The sequence below is a fragment of the Musca vetustissima genome, unplaced genomic scaffold (assembly GCF_032173495.1).
Source record: "Musca vetustissima isolate MV318-11 ecotype Yass unplaced genomic scaffold, APGP_CSIRO_Mvet_v1 utg37694, whole genome shotgun sequence".
Lineage (NCBI taxonomy): Eukaryota > Metazoa > Arthropoda > Insecta > Diptera > Muscidae > Musca > Musca vetustissima.
Genome location: NW_026885556.1, coordinates 9,759 through 35,646, shown reverse-complemented (window position 1 = coordinate 35,646; position 25,888 = coordinate 9,759). Strand labels below are relative to the sequence as shown.

Sequence of the window (25,888 nt, the reverse complement as noted above, 5' to 3'; positions counted from 1 at the left end):
TCGCAAAAAAACGGTACACTATCGTAGTGTACCGTACCAGGAACACAAACACTAAAAAAAATTTAGCGTTTGTGTTCCGGTACACAAACATTAAAAAATATTTTAGTGTTACTGTTCCGGAGCACAACGAAATTCGTAGTGTACCGCTGTCGGACCACTAAAAATCGTAGTGTACCGCGGTCGGAGCACTAAAAATCGTAGTGTACCGCGGTCGGAACACTAAAAAAATCGTAGCGTACCGCGGTCGGAACACTAAAAATCGTAGTGTTCCATTTGGCGGAACACTAAAAATCGTAGTGTTCCACTTGACGGAACACTTAAAATCGTAGTGTTCCATTTGTCGGAACACAAAAAGATGTATTTGTTATATTTTATTTTTTTATGAATAAAATTTATATTTTTATTGTTTTCCAATAGATTTAATAAATATAAAACTTTTTAAATTTTTTTAATATTTTATTAAAAAATAGTAATATTTTATTAGCATCAACCGTTTAACATAATAAATATTTTATAACTAAAAAAGGTCGTCTAGTGAAAATTCAATCAGATGCCAACTCGCAACTGAAAATTCCATAATCGATTGTGCTGATCGGAAAAATGTATTGCATAAGACTACCTGTGCAAAAATCATAAAAAGGAAGAATATTCCAATAATATCCATTATGAAATATCATATATGAAATTCGTTGTTGATATGGTACCTGTGTGTGGTTTTGTAATATTTATCCCAAAATCATAAAAATATGTTTTCCATATCCGCGTAATTTGTACACTTCTTTTAATGAATAAACAGGTAATTATTATGTTGATTGTGTGACAATCACCAAATTTTGAATATTTTTGCTAAAATTTCCTAGAAGTATGAATCATAGATGGATGCAGGTATAATTGTTTTAAGAAATAATGTTTTCGTACTAACATTTTACAAGGAGATCTCCCAATATTATGGGATGTTCGTTGTGTAAATCAATGAACATTTTATCCAAAGCTGAATAATTTTGTAACAAAAACTGGCCAAAATACCTATTTCTGATGGACATTTTCACTTTTGTAATTGCAAATAAAGTTATATTCAGTTTTATTTTTTATTATATTATCATTTTACCTAAAAAACAGACGTGTATGGTACACTACCAGTACAGTTCAAGTAAGTGGAACGCTGGTTTTTTAGTGTACCACTGCCGGTACACTACGATTTTTAGTGTACCGCTGTCGGTACACTACGATTTTTTAGTGTACCGCAGCAGGTACGCTAAGATTTTTGTTGTGCTCCGGAACAGTAACGCTAAAAATATTTTTAGTGTTTGTGTACCGGTACAGTACGTTATTTTAGTGTACCTATCCACCTTGGTACGGTACAGAACACTATGGAACGGTACCATAATGTTTATTTTCGAACGCTGCTTTATATGCGATGGGAAGGAGACTTATTCCTCTATAGTTGGCACATATCGTCTTGTCTCCTTTTTTGTGCACGGGAATTGACCATTTAGATCTATTGGATTTATTAAATTCTTATAAATACAGCTTCTGATAAACAAATACTTGTTTGTCACTTTTCCAAACAAGACAATTTAATACAAATAAGTCGAAAACAACTGTCCTTAAATATACAAAAAATGGCCGAAACAAAAAATACATTTTATATTTGATTGAGACAATGTTGCTAGTCAGCTGGACACACTGTTTGACCTTGTTTTAGGCGTGGTCATTTCCTTGGTATAAATATTATAAATGATCATTCTTTAGTAGAATAATATATTAGTTAGTTAGTTTACATGTATTGATCTTTAAATATAGAAATACATTGATTTATAAACAAAAGATAACGCACAATTTTTAAACATTTTAACAACTTCTCAACTCAACAGTTTTTCATTAAGACTACCTGGTTTTCTTAACAATGGATATAGCCACATTTGATATTCTGGTAGTGGAAAATTGCTTTTTACAATTGCTGTCTTCATAGCGTGTGTAGCTGCATGAAATCCCAAGTCAATAGATTGGATTACGGTGAATTCCCTTAATAGTCCTGAAATAAAACCACCAGCAAAGTTATCTCCCGCAACAGAAGGGCTGACAATATTTTCAACTACCACCGGAGTTGGAAAAAATATTATTTGTTTTGATAATTCGGGATTGCTAGTTGGATCGAAAATGTATTTTTGTTTGACAAATAACGATTGTGTATATGGATTAACGGATGAATTCAGAGATAATACAATACCACGTTGACCCAATGTAACCACAACACAATCAAACAAATGTGCTACTGCTTCTAGCATCCTCTTAACCGATTTCAGAGATTCTTCGATATTATTCAAATCAATGTTTTCGAATGTATAGTCCTCTCTATACAGTGCTTTGACCATATCTTGTAGTTCAGCATAATTGGGTGTTATAAGACGTATAGTATTGGTATAAACACCTATATTTGCACAGAAAATCTTCCTAGAAACTCGCAAATCGGTTGGTTCATAAAATACCGGGATTTTTTCCTTCTCAGCCGCCATTAAAATCCTAGTTATTTAACGTACTGGTAAATGTCCATCGATTATGATTACACATGCTAAATATAATAAATTAGTATGAGTACGAATCATATCTACATTGTAAATTTCCATGTCACATAATTTCAGCTTGACATCACCATTCTTATCAACGATGGTAGTACGAGAGGCAGTTGGATAACCGTGCATTTTTTCCACGTTACATCTTAACGCTTCCGGCAATAGTTGAAGTAAAGATTCACCCATAATATCATCACCAATTACCGAAATGAAATTTATTTTTCCGTATAGTTTGTATATGGATTCGGCTAAATTTTTCCCCACACCTCCAGCTGTTTGTATAGGTTGTTTTCCCTTGTACATGGCACCATCCATTGTTATGGGTATGTCATCATCGCAAATAGATATTTTAATGTCAAATATGGAAGCCCCAATAACCACGGGTAATTTCTCCTCTTCTTTGTTTTCCATTGATATTTTGAAGTTATTCGCAGGTTAGTTCTTATCAAGCGTATACAGCAAACTAACTTGGACAGTCAGCAGTAATAACAAGTAAATTGTTCGATAACAGAATTCAACGGAAAATAATGTTTGCCAAAAGAATGATATGGGTTTATTGCGATAAGTGCGAAATATAACTTTAAAGGGGATTCCCAATTAACGGTTCGTGTACTGACTGTTCATCGTTTACTGTTAAACTGCAACAGCTCATAAACCCTTGGGTACTAAAAAATTCATCTATCACAAGTTGTGTCTGTTAATTCGATATTTAGTAACAATTGTTACCAAATGTTACTGGAGGGTGTTTGTTTAATAAAATAGAGTAAAATGAGAGAGTTACTGGATTGTTACTGGATGAATTCCTTATAATTCTATATTTTGACCAATGTAAAAAAAAACATCTTTTAGATTATTATTGCATTTTGGTAATTTTCCAGTAGCCAGGTTGATTTTAAAATGGAAGCAATATACAGTGGAAATATATACAAAGTTGTTAGAATGTAGCCGTGAGATATGCAACTGAGTGCAATGAGTATGCCGCACGCTGACAAGGAATATGCACCATTTATAGCAACAGAGGAACGGTAACTGAATTTCTTACCACAAATCTATAACAAATATTCACAGCCTTAGCAAAATTACTTGAATGTGGATGTTTTAAATTGATAGTAATTAATTTTTATTCGATAAAAATTATTTGTACAAACAAAAATATTCATATATTTTTGGGGATGTATGTGTGAAAGAAAAGTAACTTAAAACTACGACAAATAGCAGGGAAAAAGAAATTGTGAGATGACAAGAAGTTTGGTTGTTTTTGTTTGCTTGTTTCGAATTTAAAATTCCCGACGATGATATTTATCCGGATCAAAGTATGATGTAACTACAACACGATCACTAAATTTACGACCCGTCAACGCCTGTTGAGCCTTCTGACAATCCATTACAGAATTAAATTCGACAAATACTTTACCCAAACCGGGAACATCTACACCGTCAATAGGTCGTGGTATTTCAACGCTACGTACCACACCGTATTTATTGCATTCTTCCTTAATATCTTCGAGAATATCTTCGTATTCTTCTTCGTCGCGTAATTCATCTGGTGTGACCATATTGAGCAGACACAATACCTCAGTGGGTGGGCCGGATGAAATGAAATTGGATAGGCCAGGGACCTGTTGAAAATAAGTATAATTAAGAAATAATTAAAAAAAAATAATAAATAAATAAAATAAATTTAAGGGGGTCATTATAGATTAGATTTTTTAATTATAAATTTTTCAAAGTAAACCTTTAGAGAAGATTTTTATTGATTGTCCTTTAAAAACATTCTTTAAAGCAAACAAATCCATGCCTTTAAAATTATTTTTAAAAAATGCGCAAAATATATTTTTTAAATCCACGCAAATTTGTATTAACTTCAGTACGTTGTGCAAAATTTTGTGTCAATCGGCCTACCTTTGGGTCTTTGGTGAACCATTCACTTAAAATCGGACGAAACTAATTATGGAAGCTATATCTAAATCAGTACCAATTTCAACTAAACTTGCCACACGTTATGTTATAGTAACTTCAGTACATAGTGCAAAATTTTGTGCCGATTGGACCCACCTTGGTGAAGCATTTATGTATATCCAACTTCTAGGTTATGTTTGTGTCAATTTTGTTTAAAATCGGACGAAAATATATGCGTAGAAGCTATATCAAAATCTCAACCGATTTCAATGAGACTTGCACAGAAATTAACTTATATTAACTGCAGTTCATTGTACAAAATTGTATGGCAATCGGACAAACTTTGGGTCTTTAGTGCACAATTTACATAAAATCGGAAGAAACAATATATAGGAGCTATTATCTAAATCTGAACCGATTTTCAGGAAATTTAACACACATCATTCTACACCTAATTCATTACGCTATGCCAAATTTCGTGTGAATCGAAAGATTTATAGGGACTATATGATATATCACCGTTTACAACACACATTACATCCTAATACATTACGCTATGCCAAATTTCGTGCAAATATATATAGGGACTTATATCATTAAATCTGGACCGATTTTCAGGAAACTTAACACACATCATTCTAGATCCAATACAGTACGCTGTACATTGTAATGTTTACCCCTTGATAACTTGTGTCATATACAATTAAAAAATATTTCATTTTTTACCTGTATTGTGACTGGTGCAGCCACAGCAGTTGCATTATTTTGTGCATTCTTGGCACCAACGCTCGCCCTTTGTACAATCAGTTTCTTTTCGCCCAATTGCATGCCATTCAAGCCAGCAATTGCCTATATAAAAATAAATTGAAATTATGTAAGTTGTTTTCAATGATGTTAATCAAATATGTACTAGCAATTTAAATTACCTGATCTGTTATGCTTAAATCCACATATTCACAAAAGGCATAGCCCTTGCTTAAGCCAGTTGAAGCATCTTTAACTAAATTAAAAGCTCGCAATTGGCCAAAGGATAAAAGTAGCTCCTTAACCTAAACAAAAAAAGTTAAAATAAAAACAAATTAAATAAACGGATTTCAGGGGATTTGTAATTAAATATTTGTTATGTTTTGTTATAATTAGTTATTCTTTAAACTAATTGCATTTGTTATTTGTTATTGCCCATGGCAATAATATTATGGTTTATGCATTATTTTCATATATATAAACACAACTTGCCTTTTATGATAAATTTCTTTAGAGGAAGATAGGTATAACAATGCAATTGGAGGACCATTGTGTTTATGACTGTAAAGTGTTTTCAATTCTTTTCTTTGTTTTTTGTTTTGTTTATACTAAATAAAACAATTTTTTGAAAGAAATACTCATATTTTTAATGACAAAGCTTGTCGCATTCGCTGAGTTGCACATACTAATCTACAATTATATAAACGAATAAAAAAACACATCAGTAAATGTTTAACAACAACAAAATCATATGCTGAAAAGAACTGTCGCTGAAAGAAGGAGGAAATATAAAATATTTTTTTGCTGAAAATGAGAATCTTTTTTTCTGAAAAAAGAGGAATTTTAATTTTGCTGAAATGTAGACTTTTGTTTTACTGCTGAAAAGGAAAAGTTTTATTTTCGCTGAAATTGAGATATATATTTTTTGCTGAAAAAAGTAAAAAATAGTAGTTCCAGAAGGAGTGGCCAGAATTCAAATTCAACTTCTACAAACATCGCTTAAGAAAACTCCACATAACATTTATGATTTTGCGATAGAAGAGAAGAACTGTCGAGAAATCGTTACAATTTATAGCGTAGAGCCAGCCAAATTGCATCCAAATCGAAAGAAATACTGGGACTTTAGTACAACATTTACATTAAATCGGAATGAAATATATAAGGGAGCTATATATAAATCTGAACCAATTTTCACGAAGCTTAACACATATTATTCTAGACTTAATTCAGTACATTGTTCCAAATTGCATCCAAATCGAATGAAATACAGGGACTTTAGTACACCATTTACATTAAATCGAAAGAAAATATCTATGGGACCTATATCTAAATCTGAACCGATTTTCAAGAAACTTAACACACACTGTTCTAGACTTAATTCTGTACGTTGTGCCAAATTGCATCCAAATCGAAAGATATATAGGAACATTGATACACCATTTACATTAAATGGGACGAAAAGCTATATCTACATCTGAACCGATTTCCACGAAACTTAACACACATTAATATAAACCCAATTAAAATGCCAAATTTCGTTCAAGTCGAATTATATATAGGGACTTTGGTACACCATTTACATTAAACCGAACGAAAATATATAAGGGAGCTATATCTAAATCTGAACCGATTCTACAACAGTAAGCAATATGCATCGAAATTTCGAGGCAGTCCCGTTTTCCATTCTATGGTACACAATATTCCAATAACATAGCTTGTTCTTGTAATAATTCCTATTGATTATAACTCTTCATATGTTTTGATTTGATTCTTTAATCAATTATTTGAAACATTCTTGGTCTATGAGAAATTTGAAGGCATTATCGGAAATATGACGAAATCTCTCCTGCATATAACAGATATATGGACTCAGGATTCTACTTCAACAGTACGGAATATGCCTCCATATTTCGAGGCGAACACATTATCTTTTCCATGGCATCCAATATACCAAAAACATAGCTTGTCTTTGTAATAATTCCTATGGCTTATAATTAATCATAAGCTCTAAAATAACAGAATTTTTTTATAAACTGCAAATGGAAAATGAAAATATTTTTAAACTAATAAAACAATTCCAACCATTTCAATTATTTCGCAGAAACAGCAAATTAATCTACTTACCTGGTCGTCACCCAAATAATTGGGAAGTCCACCAATAAATATTTTATGTGGGGAATCGGGTACAACAGTGGATATGGTTACCACTTTAGCTGAAAATTAGCATTAAAAAAATACATATATTTCAAATCAATAAGAATTCAATTAATGTTGTTTTTTTATACATACAAGCAAGTGTTGGTATAATTTTCGTATCTGTTGTTCCCGGCAATGGTTGATAATCGTGTGGACGGCGAATCTTCAAAACTTGACCCTTGAAATTAATGCCATCGAAAGCCATCGCCTGACTGGTCTCATCGATCGAACGAAATTCCAGGAATGCGAAATTCTTATCCAAATTAATTTGACATGCCAAGACGGGGTTACCCTCGGCCTGGGCTAAACCAACCAAATGCATTTGTTGATTAAAGAATTCCATCATTTCATCTTCGGTAACACCAAATGGTATATTGCCAACATATAAACGGCGAGCTTGCCGGGCTATTGTCGAACCGACAACGGGTACAGCAGCTTGTGGTACTTCTGGTACAGTATTGGGTGGTATCTGTCCAGAAGCCTGCATTGCTTTGTACTGCATGGGAGTTATGTGTTCAAAACCGGGTGGTGGTACATCCCAGTATAGGGATGGTTTGCGTCGATATGATTTGTGTGGTCGACGTTCTCGTGAACGATCACGGGAACGGTCACGATCGCGGGATTTAGTACTTTTGCGATAGAAACGTTCTCGGGAACGTGACCTTGATCTGGAACGGGATCGCGATCGTGAACGAGAACGCGACCGAGAATGTGTTCGATGTCTTTTACGTCCTGTGAAAAAAAAATTGATTACATATCTATTACAACTAATGCTTGGTCTTTTCATTAATTCCTACCATCGTAACCCATTTTCTTATTCTTTGTTGTTTTACTTCTTGTTAAATGATTTCCAGCAGCTTAATCCAAATGAGTATATCAAATAGATATTTATTATTATTTTTTATTTTTAAAAATACAATTTTCTTGAAGTCGTTACTTCTTTTCCCGATGAGATTTTTCTTTCTAGAAACTTTTTCTAGATGTGAGTGACGCCGAAAAAAATAAAAACGTTCCACCAAAAAGGGTAACAAGAAGAAATGGTCGATAAAAAAGGAACTCAAAGCAGAAAAGTGCATTGTTGAGAAAGAGACATGGCGAGAATTGCCGATTAGGGATACCTCTACCCGGCAATAATGGCAGCACTATCGTCCTGATTTATATTAGGCGAGTTTACTTGCGGCAATTTTTATCGTTCTCTTTTGAACTTGCTCCATGCCTCTATACATGGTACAATTATAAAAGGTAACAGCAAATCCCAGCTGATTTGATTTCAACGTAATACTAGTGTCAATATAAATTTGACAAATTATGTTTTTAAAAATCACCCAACAGGAAAATTGGGAACGCATACAATTCGAAATTGTTCTTTATTAATGTGCTCCCGTATTCAATTTACTCAATCTGCCTGCTGGGAAAGTTTGAGGAAGCAAATCTTTCTTGAAGGAATTACTCGCTATTCCCAGCATTGTCATATGTGTTACACATATAGGTATATGGCAATGGCTCAATTAAAGGAAAGATGTGGAAGCGATAGAAATATAAATTTGATAGATTTTCATTCATGTTTTTCAATTTTTATTTTGAGGATTCGAAAATATTCCATTTTCAAAATAAAAATAATTTGATGATAATTTGTTTGTTTGTTTACATTTTTCTGTGAAATGAGTTGACACTAGTAGAACTAACAACAACATTTTTCATTTCTATTCCCCTTGCCCCTCTCTCCTTCAAACAAAGACTTGCCGCAATTAAACTCGCCTAATATTAATTGGGACATAACAAATGTAGTTTTCAAAACGAATTAGTCCTGATTTAGATTAGGCGAGTTTACTTGCGGCAAGTCTTTGTTTGTAGGAGAGAGGGGCAAGGAGAATAGAAGTGAAAAAAATTGCTCGTACCGACAATTTTCTAGCAATTCGTTTTGTGTATTTCGTCTTTGTTGACATTTTATATATATTTAAATGTGAAAAAACAACAAATAGAAAAATATTTTGGAAACCGAATTGCCTTGTATAGACGCATGAAGCAAGTTCAAAATAGAAGAATTGCCGCAAGTAAACTCGCCTAATCTAAATCAAGACTTACGTATATGAATTAATGCCATGTTCTTACAGGCATTTGAACATCGTAGTTCTTTCTTAGAATTACGTACATGAATTAACCAAAATTATACAAAACTATTCATGTCATCAGAGTTTATTTATCAAACTTTTGTTACTTGTTCTACACCAAAATATTAACTTACTAGCATATATCCGCTACTTCGTTACCGAATGTAGTATTTAAAACCCAATACCGACCATTATTAACAATTTAGATCCACATTTGGTACAAATTTGTACAGATTAGTACAATTATACAAAATTGTCTTAACAGGATTCCAGCTGTATTGGTTCACCTAAATCCAAATTTGGTACCATTTAGTACACATTAGTACGAATTTTCTACATAGCCCAATCCTACATCCCAATAATAATCCTAATGTACGTTTAGATTTACGAAATCGCTCGATCTCATTTAGTACACATTAGTACGAATTTCCAAAACTTTCTACAAAGCCCAATCCTACACCCCAACAGTGATCCTAACATCAAATTTTAAGATTCCAGCACTATCGGTTCTCCCAATCCAAATGTTGGTACCATTTAGTACACATTAATACGAATTTCCCACATAGCCCAATCCTACATCCCAACAATAATCCTAAATGTTTAGATTTACGAAATCCACTCGATCTCAAATGACAATTCCATTGCTTATACGTCAAATATAATCTATTAGCACGATTTTTTTTTTTTTAATTTTCTATACACCCCAATCCTACACCCCAACAATGATAATAACTCCAAATTTCAGAATCCCAGCTTTTTTGTTCAATCAAATACAAATTGTACCAATTATAGTACAATTTAGTATTTTTCGTACACATAAGTAAAAAAAAAATCCGAAAACACGTAAAAAGTCCAATCCTACACTCCGGCGGTAATGTTAATTTCAAATTTCAGGATTCCAGCTCCATTTGGACCTCCAATTAAATTAGTATTAGTAATATTTTGTTTATACATGAGTACACGATTTGAAAACCACATCAATCACCTCGCATTCCAAATTTCATGTTTTTAGCTCTACCCATTCACATGCTAATTATAGTTCAAACTCCAAAAAAAACTCTTTGCTTCATCTATTCTACACTCCATAATTGACCCTCATTTCAAATTTAAGAGTTCTAGCTCTATCGGTTCCCCAAATACAAATAATACCATATGCAGTACTTTTTAGAACGTTTCGTACCGTTCTAGTACGAATTTCCAAAAACCATTCTTATCTGACATCTTTGGACCAAGAGTGTTTTTTTTTTGCATTTTTGTGTTTTAAGTTATTTTGGTATTTTAAGTTATTATCGAGTATTAACAGCGCTACCACCAGTTTGTTTCCATTTATTTTGACGATATAGCCCACATGGTAGAGGTGTATTTTCCCTTTGTTGACAAAAGATACCCTACCTTTTATAATTAACTGTTTACATTCGAGCCATCAATGTCATATGTACTGTCAAATTTGGAATATATCGTGTGGCCCACACGTTTATATATATTATATTTGCTATGTTGCGGAACCTCATAAAAATTAAATGTCTATTATTTTTTGTGCATGTGAACAGACTCATAGACTAGCGAGAGATGTGTTATCATTTTACAGTGGCTTGACAAAATTGGGTTCACTTGGCTTTAGTCGGTGAATCATTATATTGAACGATTTTATTCCGGGTCTTTATCTGTTTGTTTATTAACAAAATTAAATTGGCAAATTTGCAATGAATACTAGGAAGGTATTTAGCATGAACATATTCAATTTGATATTCAATAATACCCTTCCAATATTTCCAGAAAACATGGGTTAAGTCGGTATTCTCCCAATTACCAACGGAAACGAATAATAACAATAATTCAGTAGCTAGTCCCGGAATTGCAGATAAACCCAAGGCAAAGAGATCATTACGGAGTAGATCTACAAATGAACGACCACAACAAGTAACCGCTGTCGTGAATTTAGATAGCGATGATGAAGATGATAAATCGAAGCAAAAGAAATCGACAGCTATGCCATCCAATATCTGTATTACTACTGAAAATTGGATTGATTTATACGCTCCCAAGAAGACTGAAGATTTGGCGGTACATCCAAAAAAGATACAAGAATTCGAACAGTGGCTGAAACATTGCGAAATTATGAAAAAGAAAAAACGACCAGCTCAATTGTGTTTGTTGACCGGACCTTCGGGCTGTGGCAAAACAGCTGCTGTACAAGTTCTAGCCAAAGATACGGGTTATACCATTCAGGAATGGACCAATCCCATTGATCAAGAAATGATTTATAATTTGGGTGATCAAGTGTATGGAGAATCGAATTTTACAAGTTCACAAGTTGATACGTTTAAGGCTTTTCTTTTTAAAGCTTCACGCTATAGATCACTCTTGGAGATGGCCGGTAACGATAAGCGTTTATTGCTTGTAGAAGATTTTCCAAATTTTCTGTTAAGGGATCCCACAGCACTTGAAGCGATACTTGAGTAAGTAAAAGGCAAGGTTGCTTTTTTTAATTATTTCTAAAAAAATATGTTCTTTCTACAGTGATTATGCCATCTATGGTAAAGCCCCTCTTGTATTCATTGTAACAGACACCAAAAGACGTGGTCTAAATTTAAGCTACAACATATTCAATGATCAGCTGAAACAGAAATTTCTCATCAACCACATCAGTCTGAATCCAGTGGCCACAACATTAATGCAAACAGCCATGAAACGTTTCTGTACGTTAATGCGTCAACCACCATACAATGATCTGTATCGTCCACCCTCAACAGAATTAATGGATTCAATAATACTATCTGCCCAGGGTGACATACGAAATGCTCTGATTAATTTACATTTTTCATCGCTGAAAGGTGCACCACAATTGTTGACCAAACCGGTGGAATGCACACAAGAATCCTCACAGGACAACAGTAAAAAGACATCGAGAAAACGAAAACATCAATCCACACTAAAGTCAGTGGGTCGAGATGAATCTGTAACCATGATGCATGCATTGGGTAGGATATTTAATCCGAAATGTAAGTAACCATCAAAATATAAATTGCAGTATCGTAAAAATAATCATTGCATTTCTCCCTTTACAGTTACCGAATCCAATGTTTTACTCCATTCTCCTGCAGATATTGCACAGGCTTTTGTCACCGAACCCAAGAAATTTGTCGATTTTATACACGCCAATTATTTGCCACATTTCTCAGATATTGAACATGTGGTCGATGCTGTCAATGGTCTTAGTTTATGCGATTTAATTTTAAATGAATATCGTGAAGATGCCTTAGCTTTAAGTGGTCTCGATTTGGCTGTACGTAATGTAATGCTATCAAATAAAAATCCAGTATCAGGATGGATGCCAGTTAAAGGTCCCAAGCGGCTAAACACAGATAGTACCATTCCAGCAAAAGATAATAAATTTTTGCCAGCACATCATAATATATCGAAGAGTCAATATGCTATGGAATATAAAACATTTGTAAATATAGCATCGGCTGGAAAATAAATCGTTGTATTTGTTGGTATTATGAATAGATATTAAGAATTTAATTGTAAATTTCGAAATGAAGACACACTTAATAAATTATTGTTTAAATAAAAATATGATTTATTTTTTCCTGATCGGTTTATACATTTGTAAAATCTGTAAAACTATATTGTGAAGTTCTTACAGGCTTGTTCTTAAAAGTTTGTAATATAAATATCATGGTACAATTATAAAAGGTAACAGCAAATCCCAGCTGATTTGATTCCAACGTAATACTAGTGTCAATCAGCCTTATTCTGGATATTCGCTGGGAGATATCTCGCATATAAAAAATTTTTCGCTTTCACATTCTCGCCTTATTCTGAATGAATAGGGAGACGCAAAAAATGCGAGATGCTGATTCGAGTTTTCGAAAATGGTGGTTGAAAAATAGATTTGTGTTGCCATATTGTAATTTAAGTTGTAATGTGTGTGGCCATATTGTAATTTAAGTTGCAATGTGTGTTGCCCCATTGTAATTTAATTGTGTAATATTTTTCAATATTTCATTTTCTTGATTTTTTTATTAAAAATTTTTACTTTTTATTGTTATTTAAACTATATAACAATAAAAATGTGAAATATCAATAATCTGCCGTATAAATGCTTTGTAATTAAAAGAAAATAAATTAAAGTTTAAAAATATGGCAACCTACAATATGGCATGTGAAACAGCTGTTCATTGTTTTGATGCAATTTGATGCAACAACTACAACTGAGAATACAACAACGAATAATGGAAAGAAATCTGCGATTGAATTAATTAATTCAGTTTATTATTTCACTACCTAATTGTGTGCCTTTTTATTTAATTTCGATATTTATTTCCTCAGATTCTTAAAATGGCCTGTTATTTTATGATTTGCTCCTACTCCTTTATTTCTTCCATCAAATCATGCACACGATAATTTAAAAAAAATTTTTTTTTTGTTCTTTCATAATTTTTATTTAAGTTTTTCACTGTTAAGCGGCTAATCAGGCAAATTTGGGGTTTCCATAATTTTTAAAATTTTTTTCTTGAGAGACAGATCCTCACCCAAAATGTCTGTATTTCGCCTCTAAAAATCAAACTCGACTTAAATATTCCTTATTACCTTTATACATTTCTTGGCAATACTTGCTTCAGCATGCATCGTTATCAATAGGATTTCCAATGGCATTTTATTGGTTGTTTTCCAGTTAAAAATTTGCTTACTATCATTTATAATATTCTAAATCGTCATAGAATAAGTATTGTGTAAATATTTTTCATAAAAATAGTTATTACTTATTTTTTTGTAGTCAACTCCCCTTAAATTTATTAGCGAAAATTTTCGCACAAAATTTCCTACTCCCTGTAATTCAGAATACCTAATTTTTCCCCAAAGCGGATTTGTTCGCTTTCGAACTTCATTCAGAATAAGGCGAAAGCGAGAATGCGAAAAAATTCACTGGAAAATGTTGTTCAGAATAAGGCGAAGGGAAAGAGCGAGTAAATTCACATGGAATTGACATCCAGAATAAGGCTGAATATGAATTTGACAAATTATGTTTTTAAAAATCGCCCAACAGGAAAATTGGAAACGCATACAATTTGAAATTGTTCTTTATTAATATGCTCCCGTATTCAATTTACTCAATCTGCCTGCTGGGAAAGTTTCAGAAAGCAAATCTTTCTTGAAGGAATAACTCGCTATTCCCAGCATTTTCATATGTGTTACACATATAGGTATATGGCAATGGCTCAATTAAAGGAAAGATGTGGAAGCGATAGAAATACAAATTTGATAGATTTTCATTCATGTTTTTCAATTTTTATTTTGAGAATTCGAAAATATTTCATTTTCAAAATAAAAATAATTTGATGATAATTTGTTTGTTTGTTTACATTTTTCTGTCAAATGAGTTGACACTAGTAGAACTTACAAAAACAAATTTCCATGTAGTTGTTGTATCGTTTTTTGTACAACAACACTTGCTGTTACCTTTTATTAGGTTCGTTCGTTTACTCAATAATTTGAACGAATTTGTACAAATTATTACAAAATGTTGTTCGTTTACCCAAAAGTCCAGTAAAAGAGAGTGAATTGAGAGAGCAGATTTGACAGTTGTGTTACTGAGTATTTGCAAATTCTTGCAAGGAAAATTTACTCAGTAAAAATTTTCTTGTACCATCAGCTGATATTTAATCAGCTGTTTTGTTATGTTTTGTAAACAAACAACGAAATTGTTATCAAGCAAATTGATTCTTTTGTGAATTTTATTTTGATTTTGTATCATTAAACAGGAAAATGGATGAAGAAAACGCATGTATTTATAAAAAATCTAAAATGTTCCCTTGTTATCAATTTTTCTAATAAAAATGCTGTTTTTTAGTTTGCGCCAATTTGTTTGTTGTTTTAATCAGCTGTGTCGAAACAATCTTTTTACTGGATGTTGTTCGTTTACTTTTTGCCGTTTTCTCTCTTGAGAAGGAAAAATTCGTATTTACTCTCGGCAAATTCTTACTGAGTAAATATTACTGGGAAAGTAAACGAACGAACCTATTATTATACCATGTATAAATATATAAAACATAAATATACATTTGGTCTGTTCCAGAACCTGCAAGAATGTAAAATTTTTTACTACGTAACAATTTGTCCTTTATGAAATCGGAAAAAATAGTAAAAATTAGTAGATTATTGCAGTACGAGAACAGACCAATTATTTGGGCCAAGCAAACGGACCACCCCTCTTCAATGTCAAATTATCTCTGAAAAAGGGTGAAAAGTTTTTGTAAGCAATTTTTTCACTTGGAGACCTTTACTCCATTAGGTTTATCCTTAGAGGATAACAAAGTAGAAAGCAGGGAAATAAAATGTTGATAGGATCTATTCCGTAGAAGGTTCGAGTATCAATATTTGACATTTGCATAGGAGATGTTTGTTCGTTTCCTAGAAAACAGTCAAGTTTGGGGTGCTCCATTCCGATTGTAAGTAGCCCCTGTTTAAGCCGGAAACACATACAAGTAGTCAGGCCTGGCATGTAAAGTTAGGTTTGTTTGAAATTTCAAAGTCCTCTTATGTGTTTCGATGTGAGAAGAAAACTGTAATCAGTCGGCAGCTATACACATGTGAAAAATTAAAAAAAATATACCTCTACGTTGTGAACTATAATGTCAGAATAAATAAAAACAAATGCAACAATTCGTTCTGTTGATTTGACATATTTTGAACCTAAAAAAACACGGAAAATGAATAATAATAATGAAAAATAATAAATTTCTTCATTACAATGTTGTAAAATTAATCTTTGATCAAATGTATTTTAGAATATATTTTTCAAAATATCACATAAACAGTCACACATTTTGTATACGACTTTGGCATAACAAACCATAATACGAAAAAAAATGTTAATTTATAAGGCCTACCTTCTAAAGTCTAAACGCGGCTTATAGTTTTATTAACGCTTCTACACTATATGTCAATTTAAAATTTAACACACCAAACTTGATGTGTAGTCAGACATCTTAAGACAAACATGGTTCACTTGCATTGACAACTGTAATTGTAATAGAATCACATAATTGTGAAATATGTGAATCACCCTGTGTTTGTGTTTGCTTCATTGGTCGAAAGTCGATTTACTTATCCCTAAGGAAAATCATTAAACGATTGTAGCATATTTTTCTCCGTATATTAACAAAATCCTTTAGAAAATACGGTTCCCACATTTCAAGGACCGTAATATTATTTAAATCACATAAATTTCTATAAAATGGGTGCAGATGGTAAGTTTTTGTGTGTGTGTGTCTGTGATGCGAAAACAAAAATTAATGAACATTTTACAAAAAATGTGTATACAAGCACGCTAGCTGCAGATGATATTGCAGCACGCTACGAAAGTATGGATTAACATATTAATGTTTGTTCTTGCCAATTTCTGTAGATCGTGATAGACGCAGGCACAGGAGCCGTTCACGCTCTCGCGATAGGCGTCGCTCACGTTCCCGTGATCGCGATCGTCGTGACCGCCGCGATGAGCGTGGCATGGCCAATATACCCGGCGCCAGTAGTGGTCCCCGCGGCAGGGGCAACACAAAGCGTCGCAAGCCCTCATTGTATTGGGATGTGCCACCACCAGGATTCGAACATATTACACCGCTGCAATACAAGGCCATGCAAGCATCCGGACAAATTCCCGCCAATACTGTACCCGATATTCCGCAAGCCGCTGTGCCGGTTGTCGGTTCGACCATTACAAGGCAAGCTCGTCGTTTGTATGTCGGCAATATACCGTTCGGTGTTACCGAAGAAGAAATGATGGAATTTTTTAATCAACAAATGCATTTGACCGGTTTGGCACAGGCTGACGGCAATCCGGTGTTGGCTTGTCAAATAAATTTGGACAAAAATTTTGCATTCCTTGAATTCCGCTCAACCGATGAGACAACACAGGCCATGGCATTTGATGGAATTAACTTTAAGGGGCAAAGTTTGAAGATACGTCGACCGCATGATTACCAACCGATGCCGGGTGTTGTTGATGCCTCACCCATGCCACAGCCAGTTTGTAAGTTCATTTTGTTGTTGTTGAAAAATATAATTGAATAGAATATTAATTATTTTTGTTTATTTGTTACTCCCTTTTAGCAAATGGTGTTATTTCCACAGTGGTTCCAGATTCTCCGCATAAAATATTTATTGGTGGTTTACCAAATTATCTGAACGAGGAACAGGTATTTAATGACATTCTGTTGACGACATTGACGAAATGTTTAGTTTCATTTTTGAAGTTAACACATTTCTTATCGCATTTAATCCTTGACAATTTTCCACAGCACAGATTTCCAATACAAAAAAGGGATGTTGTGTGTGTGTACACAAAGTTGTTAATATTATTTCTCATTACCACCACCCTTAAATCTTTAAACATTTTGCAGCATATAACAAGTATTGGTGAAAAATGTTATTTGTCAACAAAATAGCGAAATTTTATTGTAGATCTTTCTATCGACAACCTTGCATATCTTACACCCATCGTAAATTAGTGCGCGTTTCGATTTGAGAGAATGACATGTTGAGATAGAATTGTGAAATTTATCGAGATCGAAAATTATCCTTCGGAACAATATTAATATAAGATATAATTTCTCATTATTCAGTGCATGATAAGAGTTACAGAATTAGTTTATTTTTATTAACATTTTATGCTTAGATGACTTTTAAGGCCATAACATGTTAGAGTCATTTTGTGACCCCTTATAAACTAGTTCATGCGCAATGATTATGGCGGCGAACTTAATTTTTAGCTTGAGGAAGAATTTTTATCTCCAGGATAATTAATTTCTAATAACATAGAAGCAATCAGTTCCTTAACCGTAACTAATGGCACTGAATTTTTGTGACAAAGATCAGAAGATATTGTTGAGATCATGTCCTTGTACCTATTTAAATGTAATTAACTCGGATCTGTATTTAACGTTAGGTAACGAAGAAGAAGAAAAAAAGATAAACAACTTGTTGTTAGCTATAGAGACACAACATGCTAATTTTTTACTTTGATGAACACTCCTGCTAAGGAGGCCTGGATAACAATCTGATATTGTGTTAAAATTCCAAATTTTCTTGGGCAAATTGGGAGATAAAGCTAAAGAAATCAAGAATGCCTCATCAAAGTCTACATTTGAAATTTTTTTTAAATCTCGTATGAAGCTAACGGAATATTCGATTTCATCTAAACATGACATATCGTAGTATTTTGATCGGTCCTCTCATGTTGATATCTTCCCACAAAGAGTCAACATTTTAAAATGTGAAAGTCCAATATCAATATTTTTGCATTTCGATTTAATTCAAACCATGTACATTGTAATACTTTTACCAAGTCTAGATCTTGTCCGATGAAGGCATTAATCGGTCCATTTCTATGTAGTGTCAACATTTTGAAAATCTAATATCTAGTGAATTGTCATGTCTGCTTTGATCCAAACATTGAATGAAAAGGCAGACGAATTAGCTAGACGAGGATCTCAATCTACAGATCTAATAATCGATGACTCAATCAAACCACCCATCTGTCAACTTTTTTGGAACTTTGGGGGCGTTCTTCGACGAACGAGCCAATGAACTCTGCCACAACGGAGCTATGTGCCAATGTGTCAAGATCTATCTGGCCCGACTCTGTCAACCAAGAGAACAAACACACTGTCGAACCGGAGCAAAGTTGAAATTAGAGTAATGACAGGAGTCATTACTGGTCATTGCAATATCAGGAACTTTACCAGTAAATGGGATCATGATGTTACTGATTACTGGAGACTCTCTGTGTTGACGAGGAGGAGACAATTGAGCATCGCCTGTGTCGCTGTTCAGTCCTGACCTACAGACGGCACAGACTAGTGGGTGCTCACTTTCCACCGTGTCTAAGTTTCTTTTCTACTATGGAACCTGCTTTAATCTACATCATCATTAGAAACCTAAAGTGCTTCGCAAATATAGCATCGAAAATATTTCCCACCTAAGTCCTAATACTTTTAATACCCTAGTTAGTCCAGCATTCCCTACTAGGAATATCTACTCTGATGTCATTAAAGTCTCTATGAGGGGGAACATAGTCACTAATGCGAGTATTTCTCCTCAATATATCATAGCCAGGCGTTATGTTGAGGATTCTAGCGTGACCATAGTTCAGCTATTTCCAGGCATCCGCTTCTCGGAGCCTCAGGGCACATCTAGCAGCCTGGAATTTAATTAGAATGTCCAGTGGTTGGAGATTCAAGATCGCTACTTGCGGTGTGCTTTTTAGTGCTCCGCTAGTCAGCGAAGAGGATCTCTACACTGAATCTAATTTTGTCAACAGTATCTTTTTGTTGACCCCCTGCCACCATACAAGGCAACCATATGTAAGAATGGGGAGAACGACCGTCACATACAGCCAGTGTATGATCTCTGGTCTTAGTCCCAGCTCTTTCCTATGGAGTTCTTGCAAAAGTAGAGTGCTATCAGTCCTTTCTTAGAGTGTTCCCCAACATTCCTATTCCACGTTAATTTGCGGTCAAGCATTGCACCAAGGTATTTTGCTTCTTCAGAGAGGGATAGGGTCACTCCTCCCAAAGATGGCAAGCGGAAACTAGGAATCTTATGTTTCCTAGTGAATAGCACCAATTCTCTTTTACACCAAGACCCTTGGCGTGTGCCCAGTTGGACAGAGTTGAATGGGCGCCCTCCATAATATCTGAAATGGTCATTAGAAATTTCCCACCAACCAGCAAGATGTAGTCTTGGCATATGCTACAACCTTTAATTTTTAAAATGATCTAATTTCAGCAGTATCTCATTTATCACAGGAAGCCACAGAAGGGGAGGTAATACTCCTCCCTGTAGTGTGCCTCTGTTGACAGACTTCCTCACGGAACTCTCCTAAGGATGAGTTGATAATTTTGCTTTCCATCATTCTATATATCCAGCCCGTTAGAAGTGAGGGGATACCTGAGCTTACGAGAGCAGAATAGATGCCTCTAGCTTCACATTGTTTAAAGCTCCCTCATTATCAAGGACCTCTGCCAAAGTGTAGACGGATGACTCCTTATTCTTCTCAATGCGTCCAACCACCTCTTGTAAGGCCGTATCCACTGATTGGCCTTTGATGTAGGCATGCTGGGAGTTGCTAATTTTTTTTGATCAATAGTATTTCTAATTTCTGAGTTTAGTAATTTAGAAAGGATGAGAGGCTAATCGGTCTATAGTCCTTTGGTAGCGTATGATTCGGATTCGCGGATTTCGGGATGATGGTCACTATTTCCTCTGTACATAGACTAGGTATGTACGATAGAAGTAGACAAGCCCTAAAAATGTCTTGCAGAGAGGCTAATACTCGTTCATCTGCATGTTGCAGCATGGCCGGTATTATACCAAATTGGCCTTATAGGAATGAAAACTATTTATCGCCCATACCAGTTTTGGATAACTTATAGTGTTTTCTATCAGCATCTCCTCCTCCCTCTTTCGAACCATATGTTGATGCGCACACTGCACATCCTCATTATGGTCCTTACAACGAGAGAAGTGGTTGAAGTTAAACGTCCCAATCTGTACTGAGTTTTGTCTGCAAGGCTGCAAGGTTTTGTGACCACCATAATGGCTGAGATATTTTCCCAGGGTTTGTTAAAGGACATGAAGCCCTATAGCTCTTCAAAAGAGTAGCTCTTCCTCAACCGTTTTGAGATCTTTATGACCCAGGATTGAGGATGCTGTTTTGTCTTTGAATTTGTCTCAGTTTGTCTTCCGAGTTAGTAAACCTCTCGTGTTAGTAAATGGTTAAAACGCATTCTCACTTACTCACTTTGTGTTTTCGAATTTATTTTCCATGAAGGACGGCTTGACTATCGACATATATAGCACGAGTCCAATTTATACAGTTCGGAAAACGTTTAAATCCATCTTAACCATTAACCATTAATATTCGAAAGGATCTGGAGTCAACTTTATATGGTGGTAGATATCTAGTTACAAGAATTTAGTCGAAACTTCTCTATGTAACTGTACCTTAATCTTTTGATTAAACAAAAAAAAATTGCAGTTGTTTTTGTTTCAGCGTAAAACTACTTTGTGGAAAAAAATCTATAATAGTAAAAAAAGTGTGGAGATGCAACAATATTATATACACAATGTATATAGATTTTCCCTAGCCTGTTTGGAGATGTAAATTATCTAAAAAATTCTGTTTCAGCTTTGGTTTATATTTGGGATGGTGATGGAAAATGCAATACCCCGTTTATAGGTTCTTTCAGCAATAAATGGTTATGTGTGTTTATTATTTTTTTGCAGCTTTAGCTCAGCGGTATTTTTTTAGAATATAAATTGTTGTTTTTGTTTCAGCTATGCAAAGACCAAGACTTTTCTTAACAAAAACAAAAGAAGTAATGGCTGCAAATGCGAATACAAAATTGTATTACTTCTTCGTTTATATAACGTTTTATTACAGGCTATATAAATAAACATTTTTTGCAGCTCAAAAGAACTATGGAACTTTTGTTGTTTGTTTTTTTGTCTTAATTATTAAACACCTATATTAATAATTTCGTGGTATTCTTGCAGCTTAGGTGGCGGTTGTGGTGGTGTTGTTGTTGTGCCGTAACATTCGAATTATTTTTGTTGTTACACACTTGTTTTGAGTCCTTCATTCCGATATTCGCCCTACTACTACTACATGTCAACCAAACAAACAAAAAACCAAAGCCAATGCCTCCTCCTAGTACTGCAGAGCAGACGATTTCTCAGACACACACTAAACGCCAACCAATTACTTTTCGTAGCATACCCATCTCCATGCAAAAAAGGCAAGTTTCTTTTTTGATTTTTACAGGAAAAAACAACACAATAGAAAAAAACTATATGTACACATTTCCTCCCCAAATTTAGTCAAATTTTTAGCCCAAAAGTTATACGAAATGAAACAGCAGGTAATCGGTATTTCCGAAACGGCAGCAAAATACCGTGACGTCGTGAAACAAATAAATATTTAGCGCGTATTATTTTTTTAGGTTCCATTCCCATTCGGCGGCGGGTTGTTCTTATAAAAAAACACAAAGGAGGTTTTCACTGCAACAAAAAACAGAACTTTTGCATATTACGATTATTGTTGTTTTTATTTTTTGTTTTATAGTTATTCCAAAAAAAATTTAATGTCAATATTTTTGTTTCCCTTTCTCTCGATTTATCACAGGTTAAAGAGCTGCTCTTGTCATTTGGCCAACTAAGGGCCTTTAATTTGGTTAAGGACACTGGCACCGGTTTGAGCAAGGGTTATGCTTTTACCGAATATGTTGATCACACCATAACAGATCAGGTAATTTTTTTTATTTGAAAATTTTACTTATTTTTTAATAAATTCCTTTTTTCTCGTTTGGCAGGCCATTGCCGGTCTAAATGGTATGCAATTGGGCGATAAAAAGCTCATTGTACAGCGTGCCAGTGTAGGAGCCAAAAATGCCCAAAACAATTCAGCAACAGCAGCTCCAGTTACCATTCAAGTACCCGGTCTGGCAATGTTGGGTATTTCTGGTCCACCCACCGAAGTTTTGTGTCTTCTCAATATGGTTACACCCGATGAATTGCGTGACGAGGAGGAATATGAGGATATCCTGGAGGACATCAAGGAGGAATGTAATAAATACGGTGTTGTGCGTAGTGTTGAAATACCACGACCCATAGAGGGTGTCGATGTACCCGGGTGTGGTAAAGTGTTTGTCGAATTCAATTCGGTTATGGATTGTCAAAAGGCCCAGCAGGCATTGACGGGACGTAAATTCAGCGATCGTGTTGTTGTCACATCATACTTTGACCCAGATAAGTATCATCGTCGTGAATTCTAAACAAATAAAAAACAACAACAACTGAAATGTTTTAACTAACCAACAAAATGAAATAAAAGTTTTGGGGCATCCACCTGACGGGATAACAGACTTTAAAAAAACACAAATATTTTTTTGAGTGAACATAAATGTTCGTATAGAAAACATAAAATTACTTTATTTAACATCAACAAAAATATTTTCATATAGTATATATATAAATATTATCGTATTTTGGGCGTTTTATGTACGCATATATATTATATATTTGTAGGTATTTTCCTATATATAAATATATTTCATTCTTTTATATGATTGATGTATGTATGATGATTGACAAAATGTTCTCTTCTCTCACTTTTTTGTTACATTTTAAGCTAGTTTAATAATATATTTGCATACATGATATATACATATATTTTTTTCGCGTGTGTAGCAGAGAGGTTAAAGCGTTCATGCCACGAAAAAGAGAAATATAAAATAAATTAATTTATCCACAATAAAGCGTAACTACAACAAAAATATTTATTAATTTTTATTTATTATTTGATTAAAAATGGTATGGTATAGGAAAAATCTGAAAATATTGCAATAACAAATATATACTGAAACGCCGGAAATGGGGAAGAACTATAAACAATATAGAAAGCTTTTTAATTAAAATCTGGTAACCGCCGAAATTGAGTCACGGCGATTTATGATTTCGGAAGGACATTTGAGTGAATGTGCCTTGTGAGGGGTTTGAAATAATATGAACCTATTCGGGATTCAGAGAAAAAAGCTCTCTGGATAGCGATTTAGAACGCTATTAAATTTGTATTTGGTTGTGTCGGTAGGGATAGGGTTGATAACAGAGAGAAGTGGTCTGACGATATAATCTTGGTAAGGTAAACATATTACAGTGTGCCAAGTGTATAAGATGTATATGAGATGTACAAGTTTTCAAAATATCGACCCTTTGTAGAGGTGGTATAAGAAGGAATGGAGGAAGTAGAAAAATAGTCCATAGATTTACCAAATGAACAGTCCAATTCTGTCACATATCTCTAAACCTGCAAAATTAATAAAATGCGAATTCGCTATTTGATTTGATTAGAAATTATTAATATTTCCGACAGAAACCATTTAATATAAATATATATGGGAGCTATATCTAAATCTGAACCGTTTTTTAGCAAACTTAACACATTCTAGACCTAATTCATTACGATGTGCCAAATTTCCATTATACATTAATATTATCGGACGAAAATATATATCGGAGTTTTATCTTAATCTGAACCGATTTTCAGGCAACATAACACACAACATTCCAGACTTAATTAATTACGCTATGTCAAATTTCATGCAAATCGAAAGATATATATTGATTTTGGTATATATGCATATCCATTTTTTAGCAAACTTAACACATTCTAGACCTAATTCATTACGATGTGCCAAATTTCGTTCAAATCGAAAGATATATAGGGACATTTGTACACCATTTATATTAAATCGGACGAAAATATATATGGGAGCTATATCTAAATCTGAACCGATTTTCTCAATTTCAATTCAGTCATAAATGCGACTTGTACTTTGTTTACAATTTAACTTATACAGACGGACGTACATACAAAAATCGACTCAAAAAGTGATTCTATGCACATTCTCAAAAGCAAACATGCGTCTATTTTGATTCCTTGTGCCTGTTACAAACATATGCACAAAGACATAATACTCTGTACCCCAGTGTGGTGAAGGGTACAAAAAATACGTTAATACAAATAAATTCAACAAATTTGTATTCCAGATTAATTCAAAATTTCGAAACAGATGAACCTAAATACAATGTCGTGAAAAAATGCACGCGTTTAAAATGCGACAATCCTTGAAGTGCCGACTACTGGTGCGCTTACCCTATATGTGTAAAATAAATCCTCATAAAGTAGGTTAATCCGGTAAAAAAGTTAAAAAGCCCATATGATATATAAATAAATTAAAACTGAAAGCTGGGACAGACAAAACTGTTCATTATAAAAAAGAACTTCGCAATAACCATAGTTTGCTGTAATAGTAAATATGTATATGAAAAATATGTCTTCAAATTTCGGGACCTGGAAATATGTTTGCTATAATCCGGTGTGAATCATAAACGTTCTCAACTGTATTTGTTTTGTTGGTTCTTAAAATAAACAATTTTTTGGTCTTGATACACATTAGCATCACTCTTATCGATGTTACCACCTTATTCTATTACAATTAAAATTGTAAACAAGTAGTTTTTGTCTAACGGTTCTTTGTTGATAGTTTTGAGAAGTCGTCATAGAAAATATTGTTTAAAATTTTGTGAAAAAAGTGAAAACAATTTGATTTTATACAAATAAATGTGTTAAATAGAATTGGTGTTGTTTGTAGATGTAGATTAAAATCTATGTTGTTTGTGGCAAAAAATGTATTTTGGCGGAAAGAATATTGAAGATGGAGCAGGCGGTGAGTGCATACGTTTTGTTTTTATAAATGATTCAATAATATTTTGAATTTTAAGAGTGTACTCGTTTTA

The 25,888-nt window shown here is 33.8% G+C and overlaps 4 protein-coding genes across 4 annotated transcripts; 2 read left to right on the top strand and 2 right to left on the bottom strand.

Moving 5' to 3' along the window:
- Nucleotides 1-2,531: 2,531 nt before the first annotated feature.
- Nucleotides 2,532-2,984, bottom strand: LOC133332794 (uncharacterized sugar kinase YeiI-like). The gene has a single exon (XM_061541167.1). It carries the CDS (start codon nt 2,982-2,984, stop codon nt 2,532-2,534), a length of 453 nt encoding a protein of 150 aa, XP_061397151.1.
- Nucleotides 2,985-3,849: 865 nt separating this feature from the next.
- LOC133332798 (splicing factor U2AF 50 kDa subunit) lies at nt 3,850-8,090 on the bottom strand. The gene is made up of 5 exons (XM_061541170.1): nt 7,506-8,090; nt 7,341-7,429; nt 5,399-5,521; nt 5,199-5,321; nt 3,850-4,192 (listed from the first exon to the last, which is right to left on the bottom strand). Exons 1-5 carry the CDS (start codon nt 7,912-7,914, stop codon nt 3,851-3,853), a joined length of 1,086 nt encoding a protein of 361 aa, XP_061397154.1. The 5' UTR covers nt 7,915-8,090; the 3' UTR covers nt 3,850.
- LOC133332793 (cell cycle checkpoint protein RAD17) lies at nt 7,913-13,004 on the top strand. Its single transcript, XM_061541166.1, has 4 exons — nt 7,913-8,038; nt 11,300-11,982; nt 12,044-12,525; nt 12,592-13,004. Exons 1-4 carry the CDS (start codon nt 7,913-7,915, stop codon nt 13,002-13,004), a joined length of 1,704 nt encoding a protein of 567 aa, XP_061397150.1.
- A 3,928-nt stretch (nt 13,005-16,932) lies between these two features.
- LOC133332797 (splicing factor U2AF 50 kDa subunit-like) lies at nt 16,933-23,376 on the top strand. The gene is made up of 4 exons (XM_061541169.1): nt 16,933-17,561; nt 17,642-17,727; nt 22,716-22,838; nt 22,903-23,376. Exons 1-4 carry the CDS (start codon nt 17,039-17,041, stop codon nt 23,362-23,364), a joined length of 1,194 nt encoding a protein of 397 aa, XP_061397153.1. The 5' UTR covers nt 16,933-17,038; the 3' UTR covers nt 23,365-23,376.
- Nucleotides 23,377-25,888: the final 2,512 nt, after the last annotated feature.

What these genes read in the sequence shown, in the direction of transcription:
- LOC133332793 (XM_061541166.1), top strand. Translation starts at nt 7,913, where the DNA reads ATGGGAGTTATGTGTTCAAAACCGGGTGGTGGTACATCCCAGTATAGG. An exon ending in GGTCACGATCGCGGGATTTA is followed by an intron (nt 8,039 to 11,299) that starts GTACTTTTGCGA and finishes CAATATTTCCAG; the next exon opens with AAAACATGGGTTAAGTCGGT. An exon ending in TAGGATATTTAATCCGAAAT is followed by an intron (nt 12,526 to 12,591) that starts GTAAGTAACCAT and finishes CTCCCTTTACAG; the next exon opens with TTACCGAATCCAATGTTTTA.
- LOC133332794 (XM_061541167.1), bottom strand. Translation starts at nt 2,984, where the DNA reads ATGGAAAACAAAGAAGAGGAGAAATTACCCGTGGTTATTGGGGCTTCC.
- LOC133332798 (XM_061541170.1), bottom strand. Translation starts at nt 7,914, where the DNA reads ATGCAGTACAAAGCAATGCAGGCTTCTGGACAGATACCACCCAATACT. An exon ending in AATTATACCAACACTTGCTT is followed by an intron (nt 7,430 to 7,505) that starts GTATGTATAAAA and finishes GCTAATTTTCAG; the next exon opens with CTAAAGTGGTAACCATATCC. An exon ending in CTGCACCAGTCACAATACAG is followed by an intron (nt 4,193 to 5,198) that starts GTAAAAAATGAA and finishes TATTTTCAACAG; the next exon opens with GTCCCTGGCCTATCCAATTT.
- LOC133332797 (XM_061541169.1), top strand. Translation starts at nt 17,039, where the DNA reads ATGGCCAATATACCCGGCGCCAGTAGTGGTCCCCGCGGCAGGGGCAAC. An exon ending in ATTATCTGAACGAGGAACAG is followed by an intron (nt 17,728 to 22,715) that starts GTATTTAATGAC and finishes GATTTATCACAG; the next exon opens with GTTAAAGAGCTGCTCTTGTC. An exon ending in ATCACACCATAACAGATCAG is followed by an intron (nt 22,839 to 22,902) that starts GTAATTTTTTTT and finishes CTCGTTTGGCAG; the next exon opens with GCCATTGCCGGTCTAAATGG.